We start from the raw sequence: 21,211 nt of genomic DNA, 5'->3' as shown, positions 1-21,211 counted from the left end.
CCTTGGGATCCTCCCAGAGGCTGGAGGAAGTGTATGGGGACAGGGAAGTTTGGGCCTCTCTGCTGAGACTGCTGCTCCCGCGACCCGGCCCCAGATAAGCAGTTGAAATGGATGGATGGATGGATGGATGGAACTCAGACAGAAATGGGGGGGGGGGGGATATGTCAATTCAGATCACGGTCCCAAAGGCAGTCGTGATGAGAAGTGAGAAAACAAAAAAAAGTTAGCCTGCGCACATTCTTAGCAAGGAAAAGGAAACACAGTTAAAAGAACTCAGACAGAAATGTGTGTGTGTGTGGTGTGTGTGTGTGGGGGGGGGGGGGTAAAAAGAAGTTATGTCAATTCAGATCACGTTTAAAACCGCGGTTAATAAAAACCGGTTAACCGCTGCACCCTAGAACCATCGTCGCGTTCTGGGACTTTGGCAGCCATTTTCAAAAAAGTTGCATTTGCGTGCTTGGCACATTTTCCCTTCATATAAAGCTAAAGCTCAGTCATGAGTATTGCTGATCCACCAGCAGACGTGTTCTGACTCTAAAAACTAAATTCTGATGTGAAGTGAACGAATCTGAGATTAAAAATATGCTTTTTCCTGATTCCCCACATTTATTGTTACTGCAATTAAAACGACAGCAATGCACACATTGCAAGAGTACATAAAATACAGATTCTCAAAATAAATGAAAACAAGTCTGAATTATAAAAATGAACAAAGACAGCAAACTAAAATGTTGCTGACCTGCACATTTTAAATCGTGTGTTTAGCAGGTGTTGTGATTTGGATTCCATAAGCAGGTGAGAAACTTAAGGTTGAGTATTTAAAACAGCAATATGAATGGATTCTGGGTAAAAACAGCAAACCTGTGTGACATTTCCACGGCAGGAGTCACTCTAATCACCAGCACAGACATGAAGCCGTGCACGAGCCCGGCGTTCCTTGTCCTCTATACCACCCCCCCCCCCATCTGGAACCCCACGTTCTCACTTTCTTTCCTCGGCACAGATTAGACCGGCAAGAAGAGATTAAGATGGAGATCCAGAAAATTCATTCTCCACACTCGGTGAAGAACCTTTAGTTGGCCGTGTGTGAGTCGCTGTGGATATGTAAGAAGGCTTTACTGGGGCAGCGGCAGGAGGGTGGAGGGGGGGCTGACAGGGACGGGTGGGGTGGGGCGGCAGTTTCTCTCTTTCCGGCCCTCCGGCAAAGCCAATTTTCTCACTGAGTGAAATGGATTTCCTGAAGACAGGAGGTTGAAGATAGACGGGCTCCACCCAGCAGCGAGCGTGTGTGTGTGTGGTGTGTGTGTGTGTGTGTGTGTGTGTGTGTGTGTGTGTGTGTGTGTGTGTGTGGCCGGAGGTCAGGGATGGGATTACACAGCAGGTGGCGCCGTGTCAGTGAGCTGGGTGGGGATCCATGACTATAAAGCTACATCTGTTTTTTTTGTTTTTTTTTCCTTTTTCATTCTGTGACTGAGGTCCAGAAACTACAGAACGCAGATTTCCAGGTCAACCTGACGATAATCCTTCAGATGATGATGAAAGCGTGGAGAAATGGTGGAGTGTCTGCAGGACTCCTCAGTGTTCAGTCGCCCCGCCGCCTGGGGGGGTTTAGACATCTCCATTAATAAACCAAGCAGAAGGAAACACACAGACCCAGCCATCTGCGGCGTCACGCTACTCAGGACGGATTCCTCCCGCCGAGCACTCAGCCAAGAGCACACACACTCACACACACACTTGACCGGCTTCTGTTGCATCCACCTGAGCTGAAAGTCTCTGGAATCCTGGAAGAGGAGGCGCCGCCTGCGCCACAGTTTAAATTTTTAATGAAGCCAATCAAAGGCGCTCAGTGTGGCTGTTTACTCAAAGAACAAAGGCAAACAGGGAGAAGCGAGCCGGCGAACACACACCACACACACACACTCACTCACACACACACACACACACACACACACACACACACACACACACACACACACACACACACACCACACACACACACACACACACACACACTCTGGCACTCGGCGTGGGTTCACATGCTCCTGACAGCCAAACATGGTTTCACCATTTCTGGATGCTTTAAGATCTGACGCTGGCGACCCGCGGGTGTCGTTTCCCGCCGATATTTTTAGCGCAGCGGCGGCGTCCCGGTGGGAATCGAACCCTGACCCCGTCGCTTTACCCGATGTTCCACCTACAAAATAACAACAACCAACAAGCGAGCGCACTGAAGATGTAAAGACACGGCGGGTTGCAGAGAGAGATGTTCAGACGGCGTCACGGCGGAGTGTGACGAGCCTGTGTGTGTGTGTGTGTGTGTGTGTGTGTGTGTGTGTGTGTGTGTGTGTGTGTGTCACGGTGGCTGGCGGTCTGATCGGCAGCCTCAGGAGGTGGTCTGTCAGTGTAGACAGCTCCGGTTTGTGTGATCGTGTCTTCTTTTATTCCTGCTTCGTTTGTCTTAAAATCCGACTTTAGAAACGCTTGTTTTTAAAACATTACATAAACATCAATAATGTTGAGTTTTGCAAAAACTGATTTGAAATAAAGACGTACACAGATGATACCAATGTCTCTGGCATTTGTTCTTTTAAATAACAGCTCTTTCTCTTCATACTTCTTTCGGGTCATTTCTCTGATTTTTCTATCAGATGTACGTCTATATTTTCTATGTCGACTTTACTGTTTTCGTCATGTTTTTCTTGCTTTTTCAGTTTCTGAATCTACCGGGCAAGAAAAACCAACGAGAATGACTTCAAGTTAACTATAATTTATGTGAATTAAGCTCGAGTAACTGAAATTCATCTTTCACATTCAGATTTCGGTCATTTGGAAAACACAGAGCATGAAATCACAGAGCTTGAAAATAATTTTTCACAGTTCATTCAGTTTTAATATGGAAATTTGAAATTTGTCACATTTTGTGCAGCTCTAAAAAAAAAAAGTCAGTGTATACATGAAAAGTGGCAAAATGCAAAATATGAGTTATGAAAATTAAATGGCTTGAAATAATTAGTGAATTGTTAGTTGTAATGTTTTTCAATGTTTAATCTGAATGTTAAAATTTGCATTTTGAGTCTGAAAGTTAAAATTTACATGTACATAGTTGAATTTCATATGTTGAAAATTCATCCTGTACAGTCAATGTTCAAGTTAGCATGTTCAGCATTCAAAGTCCTACTTTATAAGTTCAACTTTCTACACTGATTTAGATTCAACAAATTGAATTTTATACATTCAAAAATAAATGTTATATGTTCAAGGTACAATTGTGCAGATTTAAATTTCTATTTTAGATCATCAGAGTTCAATTTGATAAACTGAACGCTGTACTGAACATGTTGAAAATTTGATGACGTATATTGAAAATTCTACAAAATAATGAAAAAAGCGATCTGTTCAAATTTTAATTTTATACATGTAAAGTTCAATGTTATTTACTCAAATTTTCTATATAGTCAAATTTAAATGTTCTAAGACAAATGTTTACTTTTAGTTCATCTTTATATATTACAAGTTTAATTTTATATGATAAAAGTTGAATTTTAAACAGTCAGTTTCAAGTTTATACATTCAAAGTTCAATTGTAAACACTGACAGATCAGTAACTTTAATTAAAATTTCATGTTCCAAGTTATGTTGTACATGTTTAAAATTCAATTCCACAAACATATGGGATCAAAACTGGTGGATGGGTATTGATTAATCTTTTATCTCCTTCACAGCTTTCGTCTGAGTCTAACTACTTTCAAGTGATCACACTGCCAAACACTGAAAACAGAATACTGTAATAAAAAACTGGCTCCGAAACAGTTCATTTTCAAGCTCACTGCTTCTCCTAATTCAAATTTTTAGGGTTGTGATTGTTTAGAGGTTAGCGTGATACATTTAATCCAGTCAGATTAAACTGGATTAAACTGCATGTGTCCCCTCTGGTGAAAACTGTGATCACAGACAACCGTTGTAAAGGAATTTTCCAGATGCTGTTGAATATAATCTGCGTGCAAAGTGAAGAAAGGGTGACCGAATTTCTCATTTCTCTATGGCTTCACCACAAAAGATCCCCGCAGCGCTCTGTCTCCGCCATTCTCCGTCCTCCTCCTCAATGCGAGCCCATTTTCTCACGGCGGCCGGCGTCCCATTGTCACCGTGTGGCTGCTGCTCCTCTTTCAGCTGGAGTCTCCATTATCGCCGCCTCGGGCGAACAGCTGGACCGCATTCCTCCGTCTCCGTGCTGCAATTCAAAACTGCCGTCTGCACCGGCTCGCTTGGCACGGATGCCAATGTCTCGGGCAAGGACTCGGCCAACGGGTCGGGCAACGGCTCGGGCAAAGAGTCGGGCAACGGGTCGGGCAACGGGTCGGGCAAAGACTCGGGCAAAGACTCAGGCAAAGACTCAGGCAACGGGTCGGGCAAAGACTCGGGCAAAGACTCGGGCAAAGACTCGGGCAAAGACTCGGGCAAAGACTCGGGCAAAGACTCGGGCAACGGGTTGGGCAAAGACTCGGGCAACGGGTCGGCCAACGGGTCGGGCAACGGGTCGGGCAAAGACTCGGGCAAAGACTCGGGCAAAGACTCGGGCAAAGACTCGGGCAAAGACTCGGGCAAAGACTCGGGCAAAGACTCGGGCAAAGACTCGGGCAAAGACTCGGGCAAAGACTCGGGCAAAGGGCCAGGCAACGGGTCGGACAACGTCTCACAAAAGCCCCGCAGTCTTCTCACAAACGACTCGCAAACGACTTCTGACAGAGTTTCCCACAACAATGCCTCATGAGTGACTAAAGAATGATTTGAGAACGACTCATAAGTAACTATTTTTGGTTGACTGTCAACTGTAAAACTGCAAATTCCAGGAGATTCTGGACTAGGACCAGGACCAGGAGGATCTGGACTGGGAGTGATGACACTCTGGAGGGAAACCTTTCTTGTTGTTCGTCTACTGAGCACGTGCAGAACTGATGCACCTGGTGTGCAGGACCAGGAGCAGCACTTCAGGAGTGGCAATTTCCCGGAGGAGTCTGAGCCATTTTCAAAAACGTACACTTCCAGTGGCTCTGAGCACCAGTGGCGTGTAAACTGAACGCCAAAATACAAAAAAACCCACAAATAAATAAATATACACACAATACAAAATGCATATATTTGCTTTATAACCTTAATAAAACATAAATCCAGCAGTTATATATCGTGACTTATGTGATTTGGACGAAGATAATCCTTCAGAATCAGAATGGTACCAGTGTCTGCTGTGGGTGTTTTATATCGACTTTAACTTAATGAAACATTCTTCAGATCCTTTGCGGTGTGTTTTTCAATCAATGTCCTCTAAATGCTGTAATTCTTCTTTTTTTTTTTTTTTAAGTCGCATCGGGTTCCAGTTGTGTGTCAGTCATTAATGTGTGATAAGCTGGTCTGTTTGAAAAGACGAGCTCTCGGGTCCAATCTGACTTCCTGTCAGGCTGACAGACCTCCACCCTGCTCCTCTGTGGGCATCGGTCTCTCCGACCACCGGAAGCCCTCAGCTCCACTGACCGGACTGCTCTCATTACTCAGGATTCATTAGCCCGGAGCTCACAATAAAGGCCAGGCGATAAATCAGGCCCGGTCGCCGGAGCCCCGAGGCGGCGTCCTCACCCTGCCGGCAGCTTTAAAAACCTGAGTCATTTGGTTTGGACCATAAAGTACCGGACTGCCCTGCAGAGCCACCTCGACCCACACAGGTAATCCAAACCTCCAGTCTTCTGAGAGAGGGGGAGGAGGAGATCCTGCAGGAGGGTTTTACAAGTCCAGCCAGAGCAAAAAAGAATCTAATCCACCACTCTGGCAAACTGGAATCGGCCCCGAACTGAAGCCAGTCTGATCCAGACAACACGTAGATCAGAGTCGGGCCCAGCCGGCAGAGAGCGGCTGAGGAAGTCAGCATCCTGTCACATCTCCTCCGCTCCCCGCTGCTTCCCAACAGCACTTCAAGAAGCGCCGGCGTGTCTGGAGGCCCGTTCCGCCGCTCCGTGTCTCCGCCTTGATCTCGCCGCGCCTCTTGTTCCACGTAATGCTGCGTTCATGTCACATTAGACTGCGGCTGGCAGCCATCGGCTGCGAGCGCCGGGCTTTCCTCTGGTTGCCTGTCATCTGAACCGGGGCGTCCCGGCAGAGGCAGCCAAATCAAACATGACTGGTCTGTGTGTGTGGGTGTGTGTGTGGGGGGGGGGTTACAGGACGAGACGGCGTTTGATGCTCCACACCAAACAATGACAACAAAAGCAATTACATCCTGTTACAAGCGCAAAGTAAATACTCGGCATGTAAATGAGTCTGGTGGCTCCACACAGGACAGACAGGAAGTCCAGGATCTGACGAGAAGGAAAACACACACTTCCTACAACGTCCAGAACCTGGCTCAAAACCCGGATGAACGATTTATTGGCCTTGATATCAGCATCTGCCGATACAGTCTCTCGTTTTTAACACATCAGTGTCAATCCGTGAGTTGAACTGGACTGATATGAACAGCTGATATTTATTCCCATCGAGTTCCACTGAGAGTTGATTCAAGTTGATCAATGTGCAAAAACAAGTTCTAGTTCACTCATGGTTCTGATATTTTTCTTTTAATAACTTAATTGATGTGAGCCGACAGGACTTGAATTGGTTTGAACTTAAATAAGTCTGATCAGTGAGAATGATGTCAGGAAACTTCGAACACAGAGAATTTCCTTATTGATCATTTTGTTTGAAAATAAAATTCCACGCAGACCAACAGTTTTTTTTTTTTCTTAAATACAATCATTCCAGGTAATGGAGAAAAGAATGTTGTAAATTAACCTCCTCTAAACGGCCTCTCTTTGCTGCTGATCTGCTGATCTTCCCGTATGCAGATGACGGTCTAGTATGTTTCCAGAGACTGTGTGTGAGGTTTCATTTGAAAATCAACCGACAGCACCCACTAGTGGACAAACATGACAACTACACTGTTTTCAGATTGATGCCATGTTAATGTGAAACATTTCTGATATGAAAACACAAAAAAAATGATAATCAGAAACAGAGAGGGTGTGAAAGCTCATCTGGAACGAACCACAAAGCTCCATTCAACACCAGATACACGACAACTCTTAGCTAAATGAGATCTGAGCAAGCAAAGTCGACAAAAACAGCTGAGTCACCACATTTTATCCTCGACACTCAATGGGAAATGTTGAATTAACCCCACCCTCCGCCGGCCGCTGACCCCCTTCTGGTGTTTGAGACATGGTGGCTGATCAGTGTGAGCGTAATTGGAGACGAGGTTGGGTGTGATGCCGGCGGTGCTGCCGATACGCTGGATCTACTCGGGGAAACTTATCCTAATGGGGAGAAATAAATTAGTTGAGGGAATTGGCGGCGGCGTGATGTACTCTCCAGGGCCGCGCCGCGCCGCTCCTCGTGCCGTCCGATCAATCAGTGACAAAAAAGCTTTCAGGGAATGAATCAGGGCCCGAGCGGCGGGAGCCGGCTAATCTCTGCTGTCCGAGCCTCAGAAATCCATGGAACAAGGCGAGTCTGCCAACCCGGGTCGGATCGGATCGGCCCGACAGATTTGTGCTCCGGTTCCAGGGAGGCAGACGAAGCAGCGAGACAAACGGAAGCTTGAAATACGAGACGGCGGCAGCGTGGATCTTATGGTTTACACCGAGATAAAGAAGGTTCTGTCTGCGGAAAGCACTGTGATGGATCATTTCCTATTCCTCTGTGAAGAAAGGCCTCAGAGGGAACGGCTGTTTGTCTGTTAGAAATACAGTTTGCTGGTCTTTTACCAAGTCCAGATCTTTAGGCAGCACAGAGCTAAACCCAGTGGAGGCTGGTGCTCAAGTCCTTCATCATTCTTCAATTTCAGCCAATACTCTGAGTGTTAACGCCAATATAGTGGTTAATAAACCAGAGAGCGGTAGACTTCCTGAAACTTCAGCCACCAAAGCGGCGTTGGTTGGTTTAACTTCATGTCATTCATCTGTAATCAGTGATTAAGTTTTCCAGCTCCATAAACTGTTTATCTGCTCTTTATTGCACACTATTTATAGAAAATGAGGCACATGAAGCCTATTGTTAATTTATTATCAACATCAGAAAAAGTTAAAAAAAAAAAAAAAAATCTTCAGGAAATGATTAAAATGGATAAATAAAACGGATAAAAACTAAAACTTTTGTTTTTTTACAATTTGTATTCCAATTTGTTCCAAATTGCAAAACCATAAAACCACTAGAAGTGAAAAAGAAGGAACAATTAAAGTAAAATTTCTTTAAATGGATTCAGAAAGGTAAAAACATCTAGAAGCACTAAATGTGTATGAATGGTGAAAAAGGCTACAAAGGAAAAGTTCAAATAATTTTAAATCAACATCGACTGTTCCAGAATCATTGAATGAAGCACACACACAAAGTTCATGTGCAAGAAAACAATATTTGTGTTTTTTAGCGTTTGCCGTGTTTCACCGACATTTGTTTTCAAAAAGCTGCCAAAGTAAACAAAGCTTTTTCACTTTAAATTAAATTAAAGTTTCTCTCGCTGAACTCTTAGCGCTGAAAGTCCAATTTTCAAATAACTGCGGTCTTTCTCCTTGTGGACCGGACGTTAACCAGGGACAGAAGAGTGATTTTTGACACCATTAATCTGTTCTTCCAACACCAAACCAAAACAATCTCCAGAAATGACTGAACGTCTCCCCGTGTTGCCTTCAGGGTGAAACTCCAGCCCACATCTTCAACTATTGGACAATTTAATGAAACTCGTCACACATCTCTTCTGATGTTCTGTTTCCAGATTTTCCACCACAGCCTCTTCTCTTTCATTCACCTCCACCTGTCCGTCCATCCAGCCCTCATGGACTCCTTCCAGGTTCTCCACCTTCCCTCAGTCTTTCTTCACGCTCTGCTTCCTCTCCTCTCCTCTCCTCTCCTCTCCTCGTCCTTCCCTCCTTCCAGCACTTAGCTTTGATTAGCAGCCCGACTGGAGGCCTTTCATTTCCTCCGCCTCCCCGCGTTGTTACAATCCTCCCCTCCGCCATCCGTCACTCCTTTCTGGGTTTAAAAAGCCGAGCTGGGAGCAGCTGTACTGCTGCTGATCACATTTTCCAGTCCTTCTTGACCGAATCGGTCGCCTCCAGTCCTCTAAATCGTTGGTTCTGTCCTCCTCCACCGCCTCCCGCTGCTCGTCCATCAACGCCGAGGACAGAGTCTTCCTTCCTCCTGAGCAGGCGGCAGCAAATAGAGCAGACTTCAGCTCAGACGGTGGTTCTGGACGGAGATCTTCACTTTGAGACGATCCAGAGTCAAACCGGCTGAACTGAAGCAGCTGGACGTCAGATCAGTGACGCTTCAGTAGCTTTGTGATGTGAACAAATTCATGCTGACTCAGCTGTTTTTTAGACTTTTAAAAAAAAAAATTCTAATCAAGCAGGTTTGACGCCCCTCCCTTATGAATCTTTGGCTCCGCCCACTGGGGGGTTCAGGGTCCGGCCGGCTGGGAATCAAGGATTTATGGGCAAAGTCACTTCAACAGTTTTACATCTCATTTAGGGTTCGACTCCGCAAAACTCTGGGTTTTCAGAAAGGTTCGTTTTCAGTTTTTACACAAAGTAAAGCATTTTCAAAAACTTCCATCATTTTCTGTTTCCTGGAATTTGGAGAGTTTTCAAAAACTTGTGTTTTCATCCAGTTACACACAGTTGTAGCATTTTCAAAAGCATTTCTTTGCTATGTTTACGTGAATTCAGTGCCTGAAAACTGTTTTTTCATCCATTCATATGAAGTGGGAGAGCTTTCAAAAAAAAGTAGCACTGTGGGAGCCGTCTGCACCTTGCTGTGTTTCCAGTCTCTGAGCTGTTGTGGTTTAAACAGACCCTCAAAATATGATAAAAGCTTTTTTTTCTTGACCTTAAAAACGTTTTCGGATGGCCGTTATTATTCAACTTTATTATTTTTGTGTTTCTTTATAAAAAAAAAAAAATTAAATTATTACGCTGGGGAAAGGCATCCCGTAGACTCACACTATTTTGTTTTTTTTTCTCTGCTCTTCAGTTTCTGCCAGAAGCAGGTTGTCTTTGTCAGAAAAAAAACAAACCCCCTTAATTAATTCTAAATGATGAATAACTACAAAACAGTCAGACTTCAGTGGAACGTCCCTGTTTTCCACCTCAAAAACTTTCAGCTTCCATCCAGTTCTCCGGAATAAGAAGTTATTAAAAAAAAAAAAAAAAAAAAAGAAAAAAACTCAACAGCAAACAGCTCCGACTTGAAATTAAAATTTCAAAGCTTCTCACAGTTCTGGCGTTCATGAATGTTTTACGGGCCGCGGCTTGATAAGGATGAAACACACCTTCAACTCCAGCCCCAAACTGACACTTCAGATGTTTTTCAAAGCCTGCTCACTGTTTGTACAAGCGTGTTTCATCGTACGCAGCAAAATGAGATATTAAAGAAGTCGTGCCGGATGATTGTAGGAGGAAAAAAGAATATTTAAAGTAGGAAAGTTCTCAATATTTCAAATAAACACAGGGTTAAACTTGTGCAGCGCCTCGGTAACCCGGAACTGATCCCCAGAGAGCAACACACAAATGGAGCTTACCTGGGTCCTGCCAGTGCTAGCGTTAGCATTAGCATGCTAATACATTAGCTGATGGTTTCTTCTTTTTGTACTTAGTTCAGAAAATCTTTCAAGAAGTCCTAACATCCAGATTCTAGAGCGTCTTCCTGATAACAATCTGAGTGATTCTGAGCCATAACGTCTTTATAATCCACTGACTCGTAGAGGAATGCTGTAACTACGTCACTTCTGTTACTGGTAATATAAGTGTTGCCATTATTGTTGCACTGATGTTTTATTTTTCTATTTAACACTTTTATTTTGAAGAGACAGAAGTGCAGAAATGCTGGCAGCATATGACGGGAGAGTTTCATTAATGTCTTCTGCACTTCAATGGAAAGCAAAGTGGAACTTGATCCATGGGTGTTGATTCATTTGGAGTCGCGTCATTTCAGCGACGCACTGAGACGGATTTAACCTGCTGTGTGGAAGCATCTCCTGTCCAGCTCTTCTATTGGTCAGATTCTATCAGTTTCCACTGACAAACGGACCACAGTGCGGTTCAGGAGGGTTTTCTGTCCGGCTAGCCTTCTCTCTCACTGCATCACTGTGGGGTTTCAGCCCTGTCGGGCCCCTAAAGGCACTCATTCAGTCACCCAGTCATCCAATCATCCAGCCACCCAGGGTCCCAGCAGCAGTCGTCATGTCCTCCAAGGCCGGCCGTCAGCCATCCATCTGCCTCCAGCATCCTTCAGAGACCCTGAGCTCCAGGCTGGAGGCAGGAAGAGCGCAGCTCTGGAGAAATGGAGCTGAGGCCGTCTGGACCAGATGAACCAGGGACTGCTGGGACTGCTGGGACTGCTGGGAACAGCTGGGACAGCTGGGACTTGCTTGGCCCAGGGACCATCACACCACTGGGTTTCAAGGAAAACACATCGTTCTTCTGTAAAGTTTGACATTTATACATCAACGTTGTGAAAACGATGCAGCTGGCATGCTAACAGTGGAGGAAAACACCGTTACTGTTGATTGACTGAGCACGTGCAGAAAAAGCGTTGACTACAGAAGAGGTCAGCATGTGCAGTTTTTAAAAAGTTGCGTTTTTCAAATTTTAAAAATCGCTGTAAAAATTGCATCAAGTTAAAAACCGCATTGCGTGAAGTTATTAACTAACACCAACATTACGTCATGTGCCGAAAATAGACAAAATGCTCGCTGTTTTCTGAGCCGCTGCGTTTGAATGAGTACTTTAGGTTGAAAACTGAATCCCGACATCGAACTTTTCGAAAACACTCCGTCTCCATGGAGATGAGGGAAACACATTTTGAAATACGTTTAATGCTAAGAAATCCTAAAATTTTGCCTCTGTGAAAATGGGGGACAACAACTTTTTGAAAACGGCTCGCAAGGTGGAACTTTTCAAAAACACTGTCTAAAAGGAATGGGCAAAAAGAAAAGAAAAGAAAAGGAAAACTTTTGTGAAACTGCTCAAACTTTGCCTCCACAGCAGCGAGAGAAAATTTTGCACAAAATTTTTCTCCAGGAAAATGGGAGAAAAAAAACTTTTTAATGGTGCTATAGAGGTGGAAGCTTTAAATGTATGCAGCAGTCCACAAACTTGGCGGACTTCTGTATAAACTGCAAATAAACGGAGACAAACACAAATACATCCGCTTATATCAGTCGTTTCCTCACTTGGCCAACCGTCCAACACGACGCTTTGGTCCCAACAACTGCATCAAGCGCACATTCACACACAAAACACACCTTTCCAGAGCTGACCAACATTCGTTTGTCCCCACAAGAACAATAAATATCCAGAATGTGTGTTTTAGTTCCCACAATGCAACACACAGACATGTCTGTGGTGTGTGTGTATTGTCTTTAGAAGCACAATTCATTGACCTGACTGAAGTCCAAACAATGTGTTAATGTGTGTGAAGACATTTTAGTCCGCACAACTGCAGCAAACACACACATACACACACACAAATATGTTTATATGCCTTTAGGGGAGAAGTCTCTGTGAGAGTGTGAACGGACGGAACTCTCTGATAAACACATGAATATTTTAAAAGCGTGAAGCAACAATCATTCGTCCTGACAGGAACAATGAATATCCAGAACGTGTCTTTAAAAAAAACATTTTCTGGTAGATAAACACACAAACATGTTTGTCAGCATTTAGGAGGACATCGCACTGAATTGGAAACACGGTGATAAAAACACAAACACACACACACACACACACACACACACACACACACACCACACACACACACACACACACACACACCATGTCTTTAAACCTTGAAGCAACACTGAGCGCCATTCATTTGGCCCCACAGGGACGAGAATTCTCCATCGCGGCTGTCATGAACACACGCACGCACACACGCACGCACACGCACATACACACACAGGAAGCCCGGTGGACCGGCTCTTCTCACTCATTTCTCTGAATAAAGCCGGTGAGGAAGCAGCTGTTTGCCGGCGCTCACACACTTCAGGATCGCCGCCGTCCCTCAAGGCAGAAGAAAAAATAAAAACCTTTCACTCCGAGAACAAACCAATCAGTGAGCCCGAGATGACAGAGTGAAGCGCCTGACGCCGCCGTGCAGCGTATCACACACACATCCACAACTGAACTCCCACCACAGAGCGAGTCGGCTGCCGAAGAGCAGACGGACGGCGAGTTAAAGGAGCGGCGTTCTCCTCGTCCTCCCTTACCTCCTTCCCAGACAGGTAGTAGGCGGACAGCAGGCCTCCCACGAACCGGATGTTCACCTCGAACACCGACACCCTCTGCGTTCTGCGGGAGAGGAAACACCACAGAAGAAGACAGTTACAGGGCGGGGAGGACCAGCACCAGGCGGAGAGCAGCAAAAAAAAGGGGGCGGGGCTTCTGAGGGAGGAAGATTCAGGAGGAAACGTGAAGGTCGCGACCCGTTTAAACCAGATTCAGTGAAGACAAGCATCTTGTTGCCGTTTACGATTTCTAAGAACAAACAGCAGCTCCGACTCATGGTCCGACATTTTAATGAGTCCCGAGTGACAAGATCTCACGAGATCTTCTGCCCGAGTGACGAGATCTTGTGAGATCTCTGGTTGGTCAAACGAGATCACTCCGCTTTAAACTTGTGGCTGCGTTGCACATGGTGGAAAACACAGAAAGACGGATTTCAGGATTTTATTAATCGATATCGGGTCATTCAAAGGAAAATCGATTCAGATCAACAGTCTGGTTTTTGTAACAGTCCCATTCACTCCTGATGATTTACTGAGTTCTCAGTGCATCTGGGAAAATGAACGTGCTTAATACTTAATTTTCACACATGGTTCTAAAAGAAAACCTGAACAAATAATCACGTTGAAGTCTATTTATTGATTCAAGTTCACTGAAAAAGCATTTGCACTGTGATCAAACCTTGAACAGCAGCTGATGATTAACAAAGCTCTCGGTGGTGGAACATTTGTCTGAAATCCCAGCGTAATTAGAAGATATAGAAACGTCTGAACTGTGTTTGTTTCGCTGCTCATATCTCGTCGTTGGCCTTTTCCCTTTGATGCTGGCCTTTAACTCCAGAGCCGTCCTCGTTGGAATCCGCCGCTCATTAGAGGAACAGAAGAAGAAGAAACGTCTCCTTGTCTTCCGTGAAGCGCGTCTTGAACCGTGGAACGTCCAGACGAGATCCCGGTTCCCCTGCAGACACTCACCAGCTTCCACACATGCACTCGAGGAGCGTGGGTCACGTCTCTCGCCGCCGCCGCCGCCGCTACAAGCCATAATCCCGGCTGATTCACAGTATTTTCCATGCTTTCACAGGGAACCTTCCTGTTCTGGAACGCTCTAGAACTCCACAGCCTGAGAAAACTCTCTCCAATCTCAGAACTTCGATGATCTTAGAACTCTCAGATGTTAAGCTCTCCAAAACCACAACTCTCACATATGCCAGAACGCTCTCAAATTCAAGAACGCTCACACATTTTAACACAATTAGCATCTAAACTCTCAAATTCCAGAACTCCTCAGTCCTAGAACGCTCTACTCCCACTCTACACTTCTCTTGACTTTTAGAAGTCCCTGATTTAAAACTGTTGTGGAGTTCTAGAAGCCTCAGACAAACTCAAACTCTCTTCATCTCTAGAACGATCAAATTCCAGAACTCTCTCAAATTGCAGAACTTTGTCAGGATCTTGAGCTCTCCGATTTGAAATGTCCTCAAACGGTAGAACTCTTTTCATTTGTACAAGTTTCACACATGCGAGAGCTCTCCAGAAATCTAGAACGTCTACAATATTTAACTGCTAAATTCCAAAAGTCTTGAGTTCTGTACTGAACTCTCTCCAATTTTAGAATTCTCTTGAAATCTCAAACACTTCCTAGAACTTCTTTAAGCGAGATCATTCTAGAACTGAAGAACTTGATGAAAGCTGGCTGCCCGTCGTTCCTCCTCCAGTCGCTCAGATGAGGGGAGGAGTGACGGGACTCGTTCCAGCTGCTGTATAATCTTAGCTTTTTGTTGTTTTTTATTCTGCCTTGTCCCGTCTGGTCGTCGGCGCTGACTCATGAAGCCGTCAGTCAAACATTAAACTCCATCTGACTCTGAACCCGCTCGTAAAGACTCGACACCAGAGAGAAGGATGAGGCCTTCATGTTCAAACGGAGCCAGCTTGTCTCCGTTTGACTCGACAGACAGACGGCTCGTATTTTTAGACGCCGCACCGTCGTCTTCAATCTGAGGAGGGTTCGGTTCAGCCGGTCTCATCACAAACTGCACTCAGGATCAAGTCAGTGTCTTAATGGTACCTTTATTTTGAAAAGTTCTGGACTCCTTAGGTCCAAATGTAAAAGCAAATGGTAAAAAAAATTTAGAGGAAAACATAGATTTTCATCTTTAGAAACACATTTAGTCGCTGAAACCAGACAATACTGCCAGCAGAGCTGAGATATCGTGACGCTGGCATGAAACGACATATTTTCAGTAGAATCACCGAGAATGGAGAAGCCGCCACGGCCATTTATTACAGATACAGAACCTGCAGGATCCATCATATATACATATATAGGCTGAAATGTTAATAATAGAAATGTCCGTCTCCTCAATTATTTATATGTTTATTATGGTGTTACAACTTGTATGGGTGTAAATGTAGATTTTAATTTATTAAAATTATTAAAACAATGGTAATTATTCCATTATCATTGGTTTACGTGGAGAAAAAGTGCATGCAATCATAAATCTTTAATAAAATAGTATTATTTAATATGGAGATGCTTCGGTTGCCTTGTTTTCTGTTAATATATTAAAGAATGAAAAGAAAAGTTATTAGGACCTAACGATGCTGACTCAGCACAGTTTTCTCTTCCTCTGAGAAAAGAAAAGGAAAATAACTTTTAATGGAGAAAAACAGCCAGAATATCAAAAAACCCTGCGGAGCCAGAGGGGAAAAAACAGCAATGAAATCCTTTGTTGCTTTAAAGTTCCGTGCTAACTTTTTAAACCGTCGACTGAAGAGGAGTTTCACTGTGCCGGAGACAAAATGAGCCGCAATCATTCCCAGCAGAGAATAAATACCTCCATATAATTAGAGGCTCATTTCAGATTTACATCGTCTGAATTAATCTATAAACAGTCAAACTGAGCCGCTGGCGCTGCTCCGTCACGGATGGCTTGGAAGTTTATGAATGAAACAAACGTCTTTCTTTAGGTCACATTTCTTCTTAAACATGTAAGTTAGTGAGATAAAATCTTGAAATGTGTTAAACTGTTAATCTTCAATCATCCGTGACGAGCTGGTGAACTGCTACCATGGAAACGGTGGAGTGTACGTGTGACAGGATGCAGCTGACGTCGACTCTCAGATTGTGACCGGGACGAGCCGTTCTCTACGCCAGCAGAATCAGAAACCTTTCAGCCATCGAGGCGTCGGATGTCCAGCAGTGACGGAGTTCTTCAATCACTGAGTGTGGCTACAGGGTCTTTTTAATTCTGAATTGGTTTATTCTGAAATAATTCAGAATTATATTCATGAGCTTGGTGTTTACATGGGAAAAGCAAAGGATTGACCACTCTGTCACCCCGCGGTCTGCGATGCGTTCTGATTGGACGGGGCGGCCGTGACGTATCGACGTCTCCAGGAAGTAAACAGCGTTTGTCTCGTCCTTCTCTCTGGATCCACTTTGACGCTGCAGCTTTGACAATGTCTGCGTTATTTAGCGCCCGCCGATCCGCCTCGTTTCATTACATCCAATTCTTCTAAAACTGCTGTTAAATAAACCGTCTCCGTACGAGTCAAACCGCGGGCCGCCATCCTGCGTCATCACGATGGAGCATGTGCAGAACGACCAGAATGAAGTTGCCTAATTAGCAAAAACAATTCCGCTTCCAAAGGAGAATAAACCCGCCGGTTTATTCGGATTTAAGCTCAACTCTGAACAAAGTTTTCAGTGTTTACGTGATCCATTTAGAGTAGAAGTCTACATTATTCGGATTACGCAGGAATAAAAGTCCCATGGAAACACGCGGAGTCAAATAGCGAAAAGACGACTTTCAGGCCGACACGACTCAGATGAAAGACCTTTCCCTCCATGTGACGGAGCGAGCTGGACCTGCGGCGGCGCCCTGTGTGGAAAGCCGTCTCTCTGCACGGGCGGCGGGCAGAGGATCGTAGATCGGAGCAAGGCGGCGGACGCCTTCGCTCACACCTCGCTCGCTTCGGGAAACGTGGCGTTTCTTAAAAGCTGGCAGCAGGTTTGCTTTTTCACAGCTGGGATTTCTGCCAGAAGACGACTTTCATCTGCAGGAAATCAGCTAAAAACCTGTTTTTTTCCCCCCGGTGTTTTTGCAGCAGCTCCCACCTGCGTTCTTTATTTCAGCTCATCAGCGGTTGAACGTCGCACGCTCTGATTTCACTCTTCACGTCTCAATCAGCCGCTCCGGAGCCGGAGACTCGCCGGAAAGTCAATCCATCTCTTAAACAGACGGAAGTCTTTACACACACACTCACACACACACACTGGTCCTCACCACGTTGAAGTCCAGGTTCTTCTCCACCCAGTCCGTGGCGGCGTCGAACTCCTCGAACATCTCCATGATGTAGAGCGTGTCCAGAGCGTCCACGATGGTCGCTCCCTTTATGCTGCCTGCAAACAGGAAGAGACGGACGGGTTAACCAGGCGCCTCCGGAGAGACGCCAGGAGAAGATCAAGACTCCAGGACCACTTCCTGCTACCGGCTCGCTCCACTTTCACTACAATGATCGAGTTTAGAGTCACACCAGGAATAAATCCAACATTATTCAAAAGCAGAACTCCAGCACAGCCGTCCGTCTGCCTCCAACCAAACATTCTGCAGCGTTCATGAGCTAAAGAGTCGTTTTAATGACTTTCCAACAAGTTTAATTTAAATGGAACCAAAAGTTGTGTTGAGCCTTCAAAATGAGGCTGACAGTCTGCGAAGATTCAGAGTTTCAAGACAAAACATTTCGATTTTTACTGATTTATCTTTTTTGACATGTTCTTGCCCTTAAAATTTAACTTTTTTTTTAAATATTTTTAATTATTATCTTTTTTATTTATTTTATTTTATTTTTTTTTTTTTGCGTTTCGGTCACTTTAGCGTTTTTTACTCAAAGATTAAAAATTTTTTATTTAGAAATTTCAAGCTTTTAATTTTTGTAATTTTAGCTGTTTTCTTTCCAAAGTCTTACATTTTAAAGCTGTTTGAAGTTTTTTTCTTTAACAAATGACTCATTTCAGGGTTTCTTTTTTCCCGTGTTCTTCCATTTCCTGTGGCTTTAACTACTTTTCCCTGTTTTCCTGGTGTCATATCTCATGTGTGGACCAACAGACAGCAGCTAGCATGTTCGTGTAGATATTATTTAGTGAAAGCTCAGAGAGAACAGAACCTGCAGTGTGAGCTATTCTGAAATAAAACAGAAATCAAGCGTCTCTGCATCTTTCTCTTCCAGTTTGAGGCTTGATTGCTCTTCATGAGCGCCGAGGAGCTGCAGCTAACAAGACTCCAGCCTGACAGACGGTTTGATGTCGGGATGATTTGAGGGACTCCAGGAGACGAGGACGACCGGAACTTTCTTCCTCGCAGCTTGTTTTTCCAGGCGGGACAACAGGTGCGGAAGCGGCGGCGGCGAATCGACGGCAGGAGTCACGTTGTCGGGGGGAATTAATGATTTGGCTCGACAGATGGTGAGAGGCAGCGATCATCCTCGCTGATGAACATCGGGAGAGTTGCTCATCTCTGGTGATTAGCCTCGCAGCGTCGCAGCGGGAGGAGAGACGCACGGCGAAACTCCGCGCCTGAACTCCGAGCTTCAAGCTGCCCGAGACTCAACTAGCCGAGAGATCAGACCGCCAGGGGGGTGGGGGGTGGGAGGGGGCAGTAGAGAGAGGGAGGGTGGAATGAAACAATCAGGGTCCAGACGGAGGTGGGAAAACGCTCCAGTGTTAATAACGGGAGCAGAAATGGAGAAGGAAGAGAGGAAGGAAGCCGAAAGACTCTGCACTGCCAAACGCACCGCGCTGACTCAGCGTTTATTTATGGACTTAGCTGTGAGAGATTCTCCGTGATCCAGATCGTCTCTGCTGTTTCAGAAAAAAAGGCTTTTACAGTCTGACATATTTATAGAAACTGAACACGGCAGATACGGAAACCCATTTTAACTTATACTGTAATAAAAATACAAAGAAAGAAAAAGAAAGAAACCATGACTGTGAATAGCGATCTTTTTTTCTTTTTTGGGGGGGGAGGGGGCTAAAAGCTGTTTTTTTTAATATGAAAACCGTCATGATGAAAAATATTTCTCTCTTTAAAAAATGTTTTTTCTCAATGGCTCCACATGTTAACGCGGCTGTAACTATTCAGAACTATTTAGCAAGGCCTTGGTGCAGACGCCAGCAGGCAGCGTTTCAGTAAAATAACTTTCCCCTCGTTTCCACAGAGGCCTGAGTAAAAGCATTTTCAAAAGTTGCACCTTCTCCTGTTTGCAAGAACGGAGCATTTTCAAAAAGTTCCACCACTGACACATAAAACAACAGTTTTCTGTTTTGGCTCAAAAACTGGCCTCAGAGTTCTTCTCAGTCATTATAAACTCATCAGCTCAGGAGGAATCAGGTTCCTGCTTTGTGGGTTTTTGTTTCTCCCTTCGGATTATCTGATGTTGGGACAGCCGAACAGTTTCTTTTTGTCTTTTTTGACAAGACATCTCTTGAATGTCAACTCAGAATTAAAACCTATTTCTTAAAAAATGAATTGAATTGAATTCAACAACTAAATCAATGAACCAAACACGTTTGACTAGAAATCAAAGCTCAATAACAAAACGATCCGGCGATGGGTGCAAGGCTGTGTGGCGATTCAGCACATTTTAAAAGTCACGCGTTCTTCCTGTTTTTGTCCCCGTTGTCACCGCAGAGCCGAGGCCCTGAGGACCAGAGGTCTTCCTCCTCTTCATTGTTGTGGGACCGAGCTTCCTTCCCGTCGCTGATCGGACCGAGTCTGTTTGACGGGTCGGATCATGTGGGAGTCACACGGGGTCGAGGAGGGGTCAGGGAACTGACACCAAGACAAGACGCCTGAAGTGAGACTTCAACGGGGAAACTATACAACATCTGAGTTTAAAGGCTGATTGTAGACAGGAAAAAGAAGAAAGGAAGCTAATTCTGGCAGGCATTCTGAGAAAGCTAATGTATGACAAGACTCAATTTCATGGTAAAAATCCCAAGTAAATCATCTTTAAGTCAGCACCAGTAGAAGAATAAGACACAAAACAGCTGAGCTTTTAAATAATGGTTATCTTCTCCTAGCAAGAGACGTTAACTGCTATTTAAAAGTGCTAATGCTGATCAGTCACAGCCGAGGGAGGCTAATGCTAACATGACTCATGCACCAAATCATTTATGTTCCTGTCTGAAGGAACTGATGAAGACTCTTCTGCTTCAGTTAACAGGAGTTTGAGAAAATAGTAAATGATCACAGCCAATGTTTCAGCCAAAGCGAGCAACGAGTAGAGAAGAAGCAGCTCTACAGCTCCGTTTTCAAGAAACAACCAGCTCAGAGAAACTGTCGTAATCTTCGTTAAATTTCTAACATATTAGATGGAAAAGTCCCAACGTTAAGCTAACGTCGCTAACAATTTTCAAGCTGGATTTGAGGTGGTTCAAGACTATAGAAGACAAATGAAATTGATCAAATTCCATATAAAAAAAAACTATCAACTAAACTGCGTGTCTTCCTTCATTGCCAGTATCAACAAAACGCCTTTTTCTGACGCCTCCGGGCGACGAGCTGCTGCTGAATTCTGAAGTAAACCTGCCGACTTGGTGACGACAGGAATGGTGAGGGACGGAGGGAGGGGCGAGGAACGGTACAGCCGGTGTCCTCTGAGAGAGTCATGACTGTTCTGCTCTGTCATAGAGGAAGACGAAGAAGATGAAGAAGGACAGACGGACGATCGAAGCTTCAAAAGCCATTAACGGCAGAATCGGTCCTTCGGTTCCTGAGCAGGACGATCCGTCTACTTCGTCTCTTCGCTTTCCCACAATGCGTCCATCAGCGCCGTCTTCTATTTTTCACTTTTCCCAGACTTTGCCTACATTTTCCTTCTCCTTTCTGAAGGCTTTTTGTCTCTTTT

General features: G+C 44.7%; 1 protein-coding gene across 1 annotated transcript in view; it reads right to left on the bottom strand.

The window, feature by feature from the left end:
* The window catches only part of man1a1 (mannosidase, alpha, class 1A, member 1), a 130,376-nt gene that overhangs the window by 60,230 nt on the left and 48,935 nt on the right, over window positions 1–21,211 (bottom strand). The window contains 3 exon segments of the mRNA XM_030110197.1: window positions 13,289–13,363; window positions 16,508–16,513; window positions 17,590–17,705. Coding sequence (XP_029966057.1) covers window positions 13,289–13,363; window positions 16,508–16,513; window positions 17,590–17,705 — 197 coding nt within the window.

This window comes from Salarias fasciatus, chromosome 15 (assembly GCF_902148845.1).
Source record: "Salarias fasciatus chromosome 15, fSalaFa1.1, whole genome shotgun sequence".
In the NCBI taxonomy this organism is placed as follows: domain Eukaryota; kingdom Metazoa; phylum Chordata; class Actinopteri; order Blenniiformes; family Blenniidae; genus Salarias; species Salarias fasciatus.
This window is presented reverse-complemented; position numbering and strand designations above follow the sequence as displayed.